Source organism: Bombina bombina, chromosome 5 (genome assembly GCF_027579735.1).
Source record: "Bombina bombina isolate aBomBom1 chromosome 5, aBomBom1.pri, whole genome shotgun sequence".
In the NCBI taxonomy this organism is placed as follows: domain Eukaryota; kingdom Metazoa; phylum Chordata; class Amphibia; order Anura; family Bombinatoridae; genus Bombina; species Bombina bombina.
The window spans coordinates 66,094,174-66,110,749 of NC_069503.1; the positions used below are offsets into that span (position 1 = coordinate 66,094,174).

The window sequence follows — 16,576 nt, forward strand, 5'->3', positions numbered from 1 at the left end:
CTAGTGGTCACAGTTGGTATTTACTTATTGCTAGATATTTGAATTTAAATCCCTAGTCTGTCGTAAGGCAAAGCTGGGTAAATATCACGGGAGATATCTAGCAAATGTCTTATTCTGATTAGTTAAGCTTGGGGGGGGGGAAAGGCTACCCAATCTCTGCTTTAAGTAAAAATCACACCCCTGTTCCTTGCTTCAGTATAAAGACCGCAATGTATATTCTCTTACATGCAAGCTTCCAGTTTAAAACACTTCAACACAGCACAACCGACAAAATATGTCTACAGCAAACATTGAAAACTAACCAAAATTAACTATAATAACGGTAGGGTAAGGCAGTTTTTTTATTTTTTGTGGCTCAAGCAAGCTGTCCATATGTATGCAAACTCCCTCAGTCAGTGTTCAACTGAGATGAGAGATATAACTGCGACACAGCGTGCCAATAGAATTAGTTTTCTATCCCACGCCAGAACGAAGTGCTGGGTATAGTCTCTGTAAGGTATACAGACTGAGCAGTTGCATGCTGTTCGACAGAGTAAGTTTCGATGTCCCTTCAGCTTTAGGTATAGATGGAGTGGCGTTTCTGAAGGATGATATCTTAAATCTTGGGCATTGGGTTACGTGTGGGACGGGATCTGCGTGCTGTGGCTGTAGCTCCAGTAGAAAATCAGCCAAAGGCTTACCGTTTGTTTGTCAGTCTGTTCAAAGCAGAAAAACTTGTTGACAGTAGGGTTTTTAAATACAGATGCTTGCATCTTGCATATTCCAATCTCAGCAAGGTTCACCGCCCGATCTGCGATATAAACATCCTGTAAACTTGTATTCTTCAGACCTCTAGGTAGATCTGCACAGCCTATAGCTGCGTAACATGTGACTGATATGATCTTCACTGACTTCTCAGCCGCACTGCTCTCTTTTTCATCCGACGAATTTCTGATCGGCTCCCCCTGAAAAGCGGAGAGCAACGTACGGTCCAATTTTTCAAAGTGCTCATGACAAATCCGGAACAACTCTGCTTCCCAACTAAATTGCATGTCTCTAGCCTCACCCAATAAGGGAAAAAATGGTGCCCCTTCCACTCTCCTCTTGCATTTCTTGTAAGAGTTTGCAATCTATTGCCACATCACAGGCATGCAAAAAAAAAAATAAGGTCTTCAACTATCTGCTGGGTAGAACACAAGCTCCTACGGTGTCACTAGATGTTGGTTTGGGTGCCACAAGTTAGCTAAAATTGCCATTATTATGAGGATTTTGCAGGAGCTAGTGTTTCATGCGTCCTCTCTCATGCCCTGCTGGCTCCGCCCCCCCGACAAGTAGGTTTTAACACCCACTCCCAGGGAACAACCCTAACCCCATAGGCAACAACCAACTTACAGATAATAATCTGCTTCAACTAAGATTTATCATGGCACATCGCAGAACTTCTAAAGCGCATAAACTAAACAGAGCCGCACCCACATACAGGCCCCAATCCTGTTAATACATTCTTTAAACAAATGGATAGAAAGAAAATTGCAGACTCTCCTTCCACAGACGGTGAAGAAGACATTCTAACAGAGAACACAGATAATGCTGCACAAATCAGCCTTCTAGAACCTACACCAGTAAATGCTGATGGCCCTGTTACTCTGAAAGCGATGGAAGCTCTTATTTCACAGGTCAAATCATGCATAAAAGTAGAATGTGCCGACTTAAAGAGAGACATTAATGAGCTTGGATATAGGGTTGAAGCCCTGGAGGATGAACGAGAAGAAATGGCTAAAGACATGACAGATATGTCACAAAAAATACTTCTACAGAAAGAACAGATCTAGAACAAAAGTTAGACGACATAGAGAACAGAACTCAATGCAACAACCTTTGAATCAGAGGGATACCTGAGAAGGTGCCAGGCAACGCAATTCATGACTACCTCCAAGAGATATTTCAATCTCTGGCAATAGCGAACTCTGTTGTTATTCAAGAAATCCCTCTGGAAAGAGCTCACCGCACACTTCGCCCTAAGCCTAAAGAAAACCATCCTCCCAGAGATATTGTGGTGTGCTTTCAGAGCTTCAGGGATAGAGAAAAGATACTGAACTTTTCTAGAAAACAGCACAACTTTACATACTTAGGTGCAAAGATCCAATTCTTCCAAGACCTCTCCATCAAAAGATTGCAGAGAAGAAGAGACTTTAACATCCTAACTACGCATCTAAGATCCTTGAAGGTTCCCTATAGATGGGGCTTCCCTGTATCCATCCAAACTATCAAAAGTGGAAAACGAATCAAATGTACAGACCCATCCGACACAGCTTCCTTCTGCCCTGCACTGGGAATACAAGCTCCAGATGTTCCTACCATGTCATCTCAAGTTTCCAAATCGGTTGTTGCAGTTCGACCCAAACCTCAAAGAAGCACCTGGTCAGAAGTAGCTAGTAAACTTAGCAAGAAGAAACTTGCATCCAAAACCAACACCGTATCAGAGTTTACCTGAAATTCTGCTACTAAACAGAATGACATTCTAACATTAATCACCATCTATGACTCTAGGAGTTTGTGAGTTCTTTCATTCTTAACGTTAATAACTATTACCTACTATGATAATGAAGTATGTTTAATTATTCAGAGTTGCTTAACATTGTTCATGTTGTTATTAATGTTGATTTGACATTGCAATACAGTTTCCAATTGTGCTCTCAGAGACATGTTTGTAGTTGTCACAAATATCTCAGGATTCAGCTCCTAAGGAGTTAACTTTGTGCAGCTTGCACTCAAAACAGTTATTTGTTTTCAAGAAGAATTGTGTTTGTATTTTCTTTGAAGTGCCAGAACCCTCTAACTAGCCACCAAATGCTAGTGTGTATGCATTGAGTCATAAAATCACTGAAGCTCTTAGTCACAGAGATACACAGGATAAAGTTTATGGCTTAAGCTGTCAATAGAATGCATGATGCAAAACAGGCCCTTCATTACAAAAACTGACCAGGTCACTGACAGGACATTGGTATATTATGTACATATGTGGGTTAAAAGTGTTATAACTTTAACGGCAGGTAAATATGACAACCTATGGCATATTTGATATCAAACTGGTTCTCCCAATAAAACTAAGAGGTTCTAAATATGTAAATATAGAAATTTCTTACCTAGCAGGAATGATAATGGATTGTATAAATTCAGGCAAGAAATTTAGTCTATTGAAGTTTGTAAAGACAGTGGGGTTTCTTAGCCCGCCCAGGAGGGTGTGGTTAAGCAACATGATCTCTGAGAAGTAGGTTTAAGATTCTTATTTTTTAACAATAAGATTGTCATTCTTACAAGGGGAGCTGCTGTACAGAGTAAGGAGCCATCTTCTTCTGCCATTCCCCTGGCGCAAATCTTGAAGACTAGGAAAGTATTCAATTCTGTTTTTCTCCTTTTTATTTTAAAATACTGTTTGCGTGTGTAATTTTATGTGTAACAACTTTTTGTTAATAATGCATTGTGCATAATATTTTTGGCATAATAAATAATTCCTTTATTAAGTTTGGCCTTTGTCTAATAATTGAACCACTTTACTGAAAGAGACTGGAATATTAGAACTGTATAATTTTAGGTTATTTTCAGCTAAATTGTATTTCTAGAGTTAATGTGTAAAGTCTGGGGTTTTCCTTAAGATTTTCCCTTTAATAAATTTTAAGTGGTGGCAGCATTTGAGCTATAGGATTTATAGTTTATTGTGGGTGGCATTACAAGGGAGTGTTGGGCATTTCTCTTACGTCTAGTACAGATTAAGGGAATGCGAATTAACTCTTGCACCCGCTAAACTGAATCACAAGCTTGCCTGGTGTGGCTAGATTGTGACCTATAGGTGACAGAAAAGGGGGCTGAAAACCCTTTCTGTGCCAAATAAGTGACGGGCGCAGGGTTGGATAACTTTGGTTCGTCACAGTAGTCTTTACAATGTTTAAATGTCAGGATTTCTGAGGTTTTTGTATTTTATTTTACTTTTGTCTCATGCTATGATATTCATTCATTAGAGTATAATTACCCTTGTCCCCCTTTTTTCAATTTGTCAATGTACTTGAACCAGGTCACTAAACTTCCTTGATGTACTATAACCTGTTTCCCCACCCAACTTTGTTACCATGCAATAATTCATATCCACCGGTGGTGGGTTTCAACGTACCGTATCTAGCCCCCTTCTCTACAGTAAAGTAGACTTTTTAACCTAATTTTCTTCTTTCTCCTCACCTTCTTTAACTTTATTCTAACACTCCTCCCCCTCCCTTCCCTTTAGCCAACTTCAATCTTTATCTGGTACATACTACACTTCTGTTTGATAGAACCACACATATTCCGGTTTTTCTCTCCGGTCATATCTGATCCCCATAGTAATACCTTCCATACACACAAATAAATGAGTAAACACATAACACTTAAAACTTTTACAATAGCAACTCAAAATGTCAAAGGGTTCTTATCTCCAGAAAAAAGGTCAATTGGCTTCCATGACTTCTATAAAAAGTGAATTGACCTCCTTTTAACCCAAGAAACACACTTTAGAAAAACCAATTAACCCAAACTGTCTACATATTACTATGACCAGCACTTTCTTAGATAAGGCCCAGATAAAAAAGAATGGTGTGGGTATCTCTATCAGAAAAGGCACCTCCTTTGAACTACTAAATAAATATTCTTACACTGACGGTAGAGTTCTAATAATTGTGGGCTTACTATATGGTAGACTCCTCACAATAGCTAATATATACTCCCCCAACCGATTCACACCCACATTTTTTAATAAGGCACTTAACCAACTAATAGATAATGCTAAAGGCCCGACTATTATAGGAGGAGTCTTTAACTTTCCACTCAACCCAGCAATAAATACATCCACAGGGAAATCTTATATGGGAAATAGATGATCAAAGGCTAACTGGCATGTTCTCCAAACCCTTCCACTATATGACACTTGGCAGATTACGCATCCCACTTCTTGGGACTACATCGTCTCACATCCACAAAACTCCTACTCCCGCCTTGACTTCATACTTTGCAACCAAACCACACTATCTAACTTAAAAGATTCTAAGGTAACACATACTGTATGGTCAGACCACAGCACGGTGATTAACACTTTCACTTTTTCCTCTATACCACTTAGCCATCCAAGCTGAAGGCTCAATGATCTTATATTTTCAGACCCACTCATCCTTACTGACATCAAGGAGAGAACAGTTGAATTATTTTCTTTTAATAATCCCCTAGACCAGGGGTGTCAAACTCAAATTCATTGGGGGCCGCATCAGCAGTTTGGTCACCCTCAAAGGGCCTGCTGCCCCCCCCCAACCCCCCACCCCATTTGTTTTTAGGCTGTTTTTCAGCCACAATAATTTTTGGTCATGGTATAATGTGACTTTTTTAAGATTAGGACACAAGGAAGGAACAATTATTTCTAATGTTGTTACAGTTCACAACTTTTTCACATTCACACACATATGTACGCACACACACAGAAACATACATTCACACATTTACACACACACAAAAAACATACATTCACACTCTCACATTAACACACACACACACATTTACACACACATACACATATTTTCACACACAAACATACCTTTACACACAAACACACATATTTACACACACAGACATATAAATTCACAGATACACACACAAACATACATTCACAGATTTACACACACACACACACAAACATACATTCACAGATTTACACACAAACATACATTCACACATTTACACACAAACATACATTCACACATTTACACACAAACATACATTCACACATTTACACACAAACACACATTTACACACAAACACACATACACATACACATATTTACACACACATACTTACACACACAAACATACATTCACACATTTACACACACACAAAAACTTTATTACTGCTCTGATTTAGGTGGGCAATAAACTAATGATAATGCAGTCTGAATATGTTTTCCCATGCATGCAAGCATAACAGGCAGGGATAAGGTTAATAAAATCTGTGCAGACTACAAATCAGTCACAGACAGTACAAGTGTAGGAGCAGACTCCCGAGATAAAGATTTGATTACCTGGGGAAGGCTGAGAGCAGAATAAGACAATCTGCAGAGACAGAGCCTCAGAACGGCTGTTTACTTAGAATTGTCCTGCTGACATATTATTTAAAAAAAACATGTGTTCCTTACCAGCCTCGCTGTGTGCCTGCTGCTGCCTCTCTGGTCTCTGCTGCTAGCCCTTTTCCCGCGCGTGCAGATACATAGGGAAGCTGGGAGGAAGTGATGAGGGAGCAGGAGGTCAGTGTCTTGTTCTCACTCAGTCACTTCCTACCAGCCAGATGTTTTCCATAAGTTAAATATGTATGTGAAGGCGGCCGGCGGCGGCTACACGGGCCACATGACGAGGTCTGGTGGGCCGGATTCGGCCCGCGGGCCTTGTGTTTGACACCCGTGCCCTAGACACTTCTAACTCCAACAATTGGGAAGCATACAAATGCTTTATATGGGGGGAACTCATCAAACACATGAAGAGACAATGTCAACAAAGAACTGCACAATATAATACTCTTACCTCTAAATTTATGCAATCCGAACTGGCACATAAACGTAATCTGACTTCCCCTCAACAGTGGGACAGAGACACTTTAAATAATTATATATTTAAAAATGTGCACTTGCGCTCCCTCACAATGAAAGCAAAGTTTTTGTTGTTGAAAGCAATAAAATGTGTCCAATGCTTGCTAGATCCCTCAAAAAAAAGAAATACAAAACATTTATTAAAAACATTAAAAGACATACGGGACGCACCTCTTTTGATAGTAGAGCCATACTACAGGACTTTACTAAATACTACACATCAATATACAATTTAGAATCATGCAATCCCAATTCTAAAACAAATCTGATTACAGATTATCTAGCCCATAATAACCTCCCATCCCTTACAGCAGAAGACTTCTCCACCTTAGACAAACCATTCCATATACAAGAAATTCTAATGGCTATAAAATCCCTCCCACCCGGGAAAGCCCCAGGCCCGGATGGCTTCACCACCCAAATTCTACCATCTACTTAAAACACAATTAAGCCCACAACTCTTTACTCTATTCCAATCGATAGACCAGACTGGTAATCTCTCCCAACACCTCTTGGAGGCTACCATATCGGTTATTCCCAAAACCAGGCAAATGCCCTGATCAAGTAGGTAACTATAGGCCAATATCCCTATTGAACATAGTTGTAAAACTATGTGCTAAGATTCTAGCCACTCATATAAATAAAGTCCTACCATACCTGATCCATACTGACCAGGTGGGCTTTATCCCTGGCAGAGAAGCCAAAGACTATTCGATTTGTGTACTTCAAACTCTACATTACTCCAATAATAGGAAAACCTCAATTATTTTGCTCTGTACGGATGCTGAGAAGGCGTTCAACAGGGTGAACTGGGAGTTCACATAGTCCACCTTGTCTTAATTTGGTTCTCTACCAAATTAATTACAAGAATAAAGGCCCTATACACTAACCCTACTGCTGTAATCCACGCTAATGACTCAACTTCTGACAAATTTTCCATTAAAAATGGTACCTGACAGGATTGCCCCCTATCACCCCTCCTATTTGCCCTTACGGTTGAGACTTTTGCTACACATATCTGATGTAATCTAAACATCAAAGGACTGAAATTATTCCCCATAGAACAAAAATGTCTACTGTATGCAGATGACATCTTCACCATAGGCTCCCCAAGCACATCCATCCCCACTCTCCTAAAAGAACGTGATACATATAAAGTGATCTCTAACTTTTCCATCAACATGGACAAATCATCCCTCCTACCCATTAACCTGACAACAGACAAAACCACATATATCACATCAAACACCCTATTCTCAATCTCAAACTCTATGCGCTATCTAGGCATCAATATTACACCAGACATAACAGAGCTATTCAATTTGGCAGCCTAGGAATTCCCAACCTGACTACTTTAGGGCTACCCATCTAGCACATATTGCTGCATTGAATCATAGCAACCCTTTTAAGCCATGTGTCCAACTAGAAGCAGCGCTCCCCAATCTTACTTCTTTGGGCGAGATGTGTTTGATCCCTAAAAGATACAGACCAACTATATGCACCACCAACTACTATGTAGCAAGCACACTCAAAACATAGGACAACACCATCCAATTAAATCACATAATCTCAAGCCAAATATCCCCTCTCACCACACTCATTGTTCCTCCAGCCCGAATTAACACAAACAATCTCCATAACCGATCATTTACAACTAATATCAATATCTTCACTGTTCAAAGATGGACATTTCAGAACGCAAAATGACTTACAACATATAGGAACACCTTTTCACAAATGGTTTGTATATCTTCAAATTCATCACGCAATCCAAATTAATCCACATAAGCTAAATTTGCTTAGAGGCTGCTTCCCAAACATAAACCCCTATACATAACTAAGTGGGAAAATGAACTGCAAGAAACGTTTACAGAAGAACAATGAAGTAAATTCTTTAAATTGACTAAGAAAGCATCCATCTCCCCAATCATTGTAGAACTTAACTACAAAATCCTATCAAGATGGTACCTCACACCTCACCGACTCCACAGTATCTTAACTGGTGCCTCCTCACTATGTTGGCGACATTGCAGTGAAATAGGCACTCTCCCATATCTTGTGGCAATGTCCTCAGATAAAAACATTTTGGGAAAACATCACCTTACACATTAACTCAATATTAGTCACAGCATTCGAACTTCGTCCTTCCATAATACTCCTCAATGACCTCCCCCAAATCCCCTGTCTGTATCATAGGAGATTGTTACAATGTATGATAAATTACGCCAAGAGATTTAATACCTAGATGTTGGAAAAAAGCGACAACACCCACCTTACAAATGTGGCTAAAGGAAGTGATCATGTTCTCTCTTTGGAAAAACTCCACTACTGCTTTCAAGGTAAAGCTGATTTTATCTTAGACATCATATTTATATGGGACCAGAAAACAACAATATAACCTAAAAAGTACCTTTGACACAAAACCTTCTTCTCATCTCTTCCCCCCCCCCCCTCCCCTTCTTTAACTTATTTCCTCTCCTACCTTTCACCCTCTTTAGAAATATCCTTAATTTCTTTACAGTCACACGGCTACGCTGATTATAGTGCCACTAATATATGTTATCAACAGTGACTGTAATTTGTATTTATATTTTACTTTGACTATATTCCACAAATGTTATGTGCTAATGTTATTCGTGTTGTGTTCATTTTTGTAAAATTCAATAAAAAAACAATTTCATTAAAAAAATAACTGTTTGCTGTTTGTGATTTATTTCCATTATCAAATTGTACACAGCCTTTAAAATTACCTGTTATGAGGCACTGGCTCCTACTTAGCATATGCAGGAGTTCACATTATATAAAATATGAGTCTGTTATTGGCTGATAGCTGTCACATGGTACAGGTGCAGAACTACATTTATCAGAAAACAATTTACTATGACTTTTAAAAGAGAAGTAGGTTTTATTGCGCTGTATTTTTATTATGCATGCATATCTCATTATATTATCACTCCTTGTAAACTAAATAATCTTTCTTTTCTTAACTCTATCCAAGATAACAATTGAAATGAACATTTTAGTGCCTATCTTGCAGTGTGATTTAAGACAATTCAGTATCGACCAAGAGAAGTTAAAGGACTGGGGGTTGAGCACATGATAAAATGTCTGACAGTGAGCATTAGTAGAAAGTACAATACCAATACTGCAGTATCCAATTTAACTTATATTTACTATATTTATTTAACTGATTTTAAACATTTCATTCAGGAGAAAATATTGTTTCATATAAATGATAGAAAACAAAGATTATAATATATTAGTAAAGTTGTGATATGGCCCCACTTAAATAGATTTTCTACCATTATGTTGTATAGATCTGGGAAGATAAATATTTAAGGTGCAATTATAACACTCACAGAGCTAACTGTACTAAATGCTTGTGCTGAATCAATAGCACATATGTAATAACCTAATCAGCTGATCTGTATCACATGAATTGTTATGTGTGCCTTTATTATACCATACGTACAGTTAATCAGAACCATTATTTATTATTATCTGTCTAAACCATTTAATTTTCTTTTTACAGACACGGCCAGAACACTGAGAGATATCAGGTCTTGATGTAACTGGAGTGAATAAGGGAACCTTCTTCCTGAGCACAGACATTGGAGCTTGTTATCAGCATGAACTCATATTGGTTAGGTGAGTAAAATAGATATTATGCTGACTTTAATTACTGGGAAAATAAAATAGATCGCTCATTAAACAAATATAAACTATTATATTTATATCTGCATCTTTTAACCCCTTAATGACCACAATGTACCCTGTATGTCACTGGTCGTTAAGGGTTTTTTCAGGACATAATAGCACAAGTCTAGAAAGAACAAGCTATTAATGCACTCCCTCCAGCAGGCTTTGTGGATTAGAGCAGTCTCAACGCTGGTGGCAAGACCGCGTTATAAAACAATTAAGTCCCAAAAAAAGGCCAGTGACATACAGGGTACGTCGCTGGTCCTTAAGGGGTTAAGAACATTTGTGTCAGTGATGTTATAAAGATGGAACAACCTCCATTGAGCTGAGGAGGAGGGTAAAAAAATACTACTCCCCCCTCTGTCCTTTTAGACAGACAATGTCCAACAACTGCCTAACCTCACCCCCAGACCTGGTCCATTACTCAGAACACCGACATCTCCACCTTCCCCTGCCCTGACCTCGCTCATGGAACATCCATAACTGCACTTATGCCTATCTTGTTCTCATGTGTGGAACACCCACAACTCAGTAATTTAGTTTACTATGATGTAGTAATGTTTACATTCTATGTCATCCTTTTTTAGTTTGTGATTTACAGGTAAATACATTTAATAATACAAAATGGATGGCATTTTTGAGTATAAAAAATGTTTTTTTTTTATTGAGATTATATTAAAATGAATAAACAGTCTTATTTTTCTTTATTCCATTTCTTTTTATGTAGACAAACGCGTGAATAGTTCATATCCATCCTTCACTATAGAAAGCATCAGAATGATTCCGCAAACTACAAAAATCTTAGACACCAATGACTATTCACAAAAGATATTAACAGACAATGGTGAATTGGCAGGAACTGGGCAGCAATCATTATGTACAGAGAATAATTTAGTTATCAAACAAGAGGACAAGATGTATGACTTATCTAGTGAAATGATTATCCCATATGATAAACCACACATATTTACTGAGTTTTCAAAACATATTAAAGAAGGGAAAAGTCTACAGTCTAACCAAAGGATTCATACAAAGGCGAAACCTTTCAAATGTACAGAATGTGAGAAAAGCTTTAGATGGAAGTCTCATCTACTAGAACACCACAAAATTCACACAGGTGAGAAACCACACAAATGTACAGAGTGTGGAAAAAGTTTTACACAAATGTATCATCTGAAAAACCATGAAAGGATTCACACAGGAGAAAAGCCTTTCACATGTACAGAGTGTGGAAAAAGTTTTACACAAAAGATTGAGCTGAAAACTCATGAAAGGAGTCACACAGGAGAAAAGCCTTTCACATGTACAGAGTGTGGAAAATGTTTTACACTAAAGAGTTATCTGAAAACTCATGAAAGGAGTCACACAGGAGAAAAGCCTTTCACATGTACAGAGTGTGGAAAAGGTTTTATACGAAAGTGTGATCTGAATACTCATGAAAGGATTCACACAGGAGAAAAGCCATTCACATGTACAGAGTGTGGGAAAGGTTTTATACGAAAGTGTGATCTGAATACTCATGAAAGGATTCACACAGGAGAACAGCCATTCACATGTACAGAGTGTGGAAAAAGTTTTACAAAAATAAATCGTCTGAAATATCATGAAAGTATTCACACAGGAGAAAAGCCTTTCACATGTACAGAGTGTGGAAAATGTTTTACAGACAAGAGTCATCTGAAAAAGCATGAAAGGATTCACACAGGAGAAAAGCCTTTCACATGTACAGAGTGTGGAAAACGTTTTACAGAAAAGGGTAGTCTGAAAAAGCATGAAAGGATTCACACAGGAGAAAAACCTTTCACATGTAAAGAGTGTGGGAAAGGTTTTATACAAAAGCGTGGTCTGAATACTCATGAAAGGATTCACACAGGAGAAAAGCCATTCACGTGTACAGAGTGTGGAAAACGTTTTACACAAATGATTAATCTGAAAACTCATGAAAGGATTCACACAGGAGAAAAACCTTTCACATGTACAGAGTGTGGAAAAAGTTTTACACAAATAAATAGTCTGAAAAGTCATGAAAGGTATCACACAGGAGAAAAGCCTTTCACATGTACAGAGTGTGGAAAATGTTTTACAGAAAAGAGTCATCTGAAAAAGCATGAAAGGATTCACACAGGAGAAAAACCTTTCACATGTAAAGAGTGTGGGAAAGGTTTTATACAAAAGCATGATCTGAATACTCATGAAATGATTCACACAGTAGAAAAACCTTTCACATGTTTGGAAAAATGGAAAGAAGGTTTTTATTGAAATCAGGAATCACAAAACAATTTACTTTATATACACTGTGTACAAACCTTTGTACAATTATCCTAAAGAGGACAAACTCTCTAAATAGAAGCATCAAAAAGTTTCCTATTGTAAATGATACTTTCTAAATTCCAGTTATAAAAGACCCAGATTGGAAGTGCTCTTCTGCTGTCCTTTGTTCCTCTATATATGTGGACCTCAGTTTCTCTCATATCAATGTGATAGAATCCAAACACCACACAGGAATATACAGATCTGTCCTCATACTGACCAGTTTACACAACCATTCACCACCAAAGCACCAACAGTGTTGTTTATTAATATGCCAGTGTTAGGAGTTTTTCGTTTGTTTTACATAGGGCAGAAAATAATTACATTTACAGAATAAAGAGTCTTTATATGAATAGAGTGTTAGAGAATTATATAAACAAGAACATCAGTCTCAAATGATTGACATCTGGGAGATATATTTAATGTGCACATCTTGTGGATAAACCTTTTCTTATAGCAATAGATGCTTAGCATTGTACATGTTATATACCAGAGGAATTATTAAGGGGAAACTGATTGTATTTCATGAAACACAATATCAGTATCCGGTACATATGTGATCATAATCAGTTTAATTTAAATGGCTACTATAACCTACATGTATACTGGGTATGCAATATGTGTAGAAAGTCCAAATTGTACCAGCACTCCAGCGTATAAAAGTATATATATTGCAAGTCACCCATGGGCCACTGTCCCAAGCCCTAGATATAATTAGTGATGTTGAGAATAGTTCACCGGCGAATAGTTCCCGGTGAACATAGCTTGTTCGCGTTTCGCCACGGCGGGCGAACATATGCGATGTTCGATCCGCCTCCTATTCATCATCATTGAGTAAACTTTGACCCTGTATCTCACAGTCTGCAGACACATTTCAGCCAATCAGCAGCAGACACTCCCTCCCAGCTCCTGGACAGCAGCCATTTTAGATTCATTATGATCCTGCATTCTTAGTGAGAGGAGGGATAGTGTAGCTGCTGCTGATTTTATAGGGAAATTCATAGCTAGGCTAGTGTATTCAGTGTCCACTACAGTCCTGAAGGACTCATCTGATCTCTGCTGTAAGGACAGCACCTCAAAAAGCCTTTTTTAGGGCTAGAACATCTTTTTTTTTTTTTGCCTGTGTAATTTTGACTGTGAAACATCAGTCTGCTAGAGTAATCTAATTGCAGTTGCCTGCCTGCCTGCCAGCGTGTGTGCCAGGCCCACTTGCCAACTAGTGCCACCAATCATATTTGTTATAACAGTAGTGTAAATATTTAAAAAAAAAACTTTTTTGACTGTGAAACATCAGTCTGCTATGCAGTTGCCTGCCTGCCTGCCAGTGTGTGTGCCAGGCCCACTTGCCAACTAGTGCCACCACTCAGAGTCATTTGTTGTAACAGTAGTGTAAATATTTTTTTTAAAAAACTTTTTTGACTGTGAAACATCAGTCTGCTAGTGTAATCTAATTGCAGTTACCTGCCTGCCTGCCAGCGTGTGTGCCAGGCCCACTTGCCAACTAGTGCCACCAATCATATTTGTTATAACAGTAGTGTAAATATTAAAAAAAAAATTGACTGTGAAACATCAGTTTGCTAGTGTAATCTAATTGCAGTTGCCTGCCTGCCAGCGTGTGTGCCAGGCCCACTTGCCAAGTAGTGCCACCAATCATATTTGTTATAACAGTAGTGTAAATATTTAAAAAAAAAAACTTTTTTGACTGTGAAACATCAGTTTGCTAGTGTAATCTAATTGCAGTTGCCTGCCTGCCAGCATGTGTGCCAGGCCCACTTGCCAACTAGTGCCACCAATCATATTTGTTATAACAGTAGTGTAAATATTTAAAAAAAAAAAAAAAATTTGACTGTGAAACATCAGTCTGCTAGTGTAATCTAATTGCAGTTGCCTGCCTGCCAGCATGTGTGCCAGGCCCACTTGCCAAGTTAGTGCCACCACTCATATTTGTTGTAACAGTAGCGTAAATATATTTTTAAAAAAACTTTTTTGACTGTGAAACATCAGTCTGCTAGTGTAATCTAATTGCAGTTGCCTGCCTGCCAGCGTGTGTGCCAGGCCCACTTGCCAACTATTGTCACCAATCATATTTGTTATAACAGTAGTGTAAATATTTAAAAAAAAACTTTTTTGACTGTGAAACATCAGTCTGCTAGTGTAATCTTATTGCAGTTGCCTGCCTGCCAGCGTGTGTGCCAGGCCCAGTTGCCAACTAGTGCCACCAATTATATTTGTTATAACAGTAGTGTAAATATTAAAAAAACAAACTTTTTTGACTGTGAAACATCAGTCTGCTAGTGTAATCTAATTGCAGTTGCCTGCCTGCCAGCATGTGTGCCAGGCCCTCTTGCCAACTAGTGCCACCACTCAGAGTCATTTGTTGTAACAGTAGTGTAAATATTTAAAAAAAACTCCTTTTTGACTGTGAAACATCAGTCTGCTAGTGTAATCTAATTGCAGTTGCCTGCCTGCCAGAATGTGTGTCAGGCCCACTTGCCAAGTTAGTGCCACCACTCATATTTGTTGTAACAGTAGTGTAAATATTTTAAAAAAATAATTTTTTGACTGTGAAACATCAGTCTGCTAGTGCAATCTAATTGCAGTTGCCTGCCTGCCAGCGTGTGGAACGGGACATGGCTAGCTTGGTATCCAATCTTGTGCAAATGGGGAGTTTGCGGTTGTGCAAATGGACTGTTTGCGGTTGTTTGCGGTGCGTTAAAGGGACAGTCTAGACAGAAATAAACATTCAGGATTCAGATAGAGCATGTAATTTTAAACAATTTTCCAATTTACTTTTATCACCAATTTTGCTTTGTTCTCTTGGTATTCTTAGTTGAAAGCTTAACCTAGGAGGTTCATATGCTAATTTCTTAGACCTTGAAGCCCACCTCTTTCAGATTGCATTTTAACAGTTTTTCACCACTAGAGGGTGTTAGTTCACGTATTTCATATAGATAACACTGTGCTCGTGCACGAGAAGTTATCTGGGAGCAGGCACTGATTGGCTAGACTGCAAGTCTGTCAAAAGAACTGAAAAAAGGGACAGTTTGCAGAGGCTTAGATACAAGATAATCACAGAGGTTAAAAGTATATTATTATAAATGTGTTAGTTATGCAAAACTGGGAAATGGGTAATAAAGGGATTATCTATCTTTTAAAACAATAAAAATTCTGGTGTAGACTGTACCTTTAAACGGGGAGTTTGGTCTGTCACTGTGAAGCGGGCATAACCCTTACACTACATGATCGATACAACATCATACCTGATGTTTTAAAGCACGTTATTCCAAACAATTTAGGAATGTTAGGTGATTTATGCCCTTTATGGCTTAAAACCAGACTCTGCATCAACTATGTAATTTTCCATGGGAGTTTTGCCATGGATCCCCCTCCGGCATGCCATAGTCCAGGTGTTAGTCCCCTTGAAACAACTTTTCCATCACTATTGTGGCCAGAAAGAGTCCCTGTTGGTTTTAAAGTTCGCCTGCCTATTGTAGTCAATGGCGGTTTTTAGGTTCGCAACATCACTAGATATAATATCATAAAACAAACTCAAGTGACAGCAAATCTATGTCTTATTTATTCATATAAGGAGACAAACAGGCAACGTTTAGGGACAATATCCCTTACTCATGCCATCAATGGCATGAGTAATGTTCTGTAACTTGATATTATGTCTGTTAGATGATTTCATGTTAGTTAGAAGCCACAAGAACTGATAATAGCACATACTGTATATATAAAGGGAACATTATATGTCTGATAAATCCCTTTGTATCAAGAGCACAAGTGTTAGGTATATTTATACCATTGTGTGCATATATCATGTAATGCTGCTGTTTACTATATAATGAGATACAATGTTTTTCATGCAAATAAAAAGTGATTGTAATCCAGACCAGTATTTTGTGTTTTTTGTATAATTAAAAACCCAATATC

General features: G+C 38.2%; 2 protein-coding genes across 2 annotated transcripts in view; one reads left to right on the forward strand and one right to left on the reverse strand.

Moving 5' to 3' along the window:
* LOC128659870 (gastrula zinc finger protein XlCGF26.1-like) overlaps positions 1-16,576 on the reverse strand; it is a 296,170-nt gene that overhangs the window by 162,525 nt on the left and 117,069 nt on the right. The gene's annotated exons all lie outside the window — the stretch shown is intronic.
* On the forward strand, positions 10,163-16,533 carry LOC128659871 (gastrula zinc finger protein XlCGF26.1-like). Its single transcript, XM_053713450.1, has 2 exons — positions 10,163-10,279; positions 11,058-16,533. The coding sequence occupies exons 1-2, from the start codon at positions 10,261-10,263 to the stop codon at positions 12,587-12,589; spliced, it is 1,551 nt and encodes a 516-aa protein (XP_053569425.1). The 5' UTR covers positions 10,163-10,260; the 3' UTR covers positions 12,590-16,533.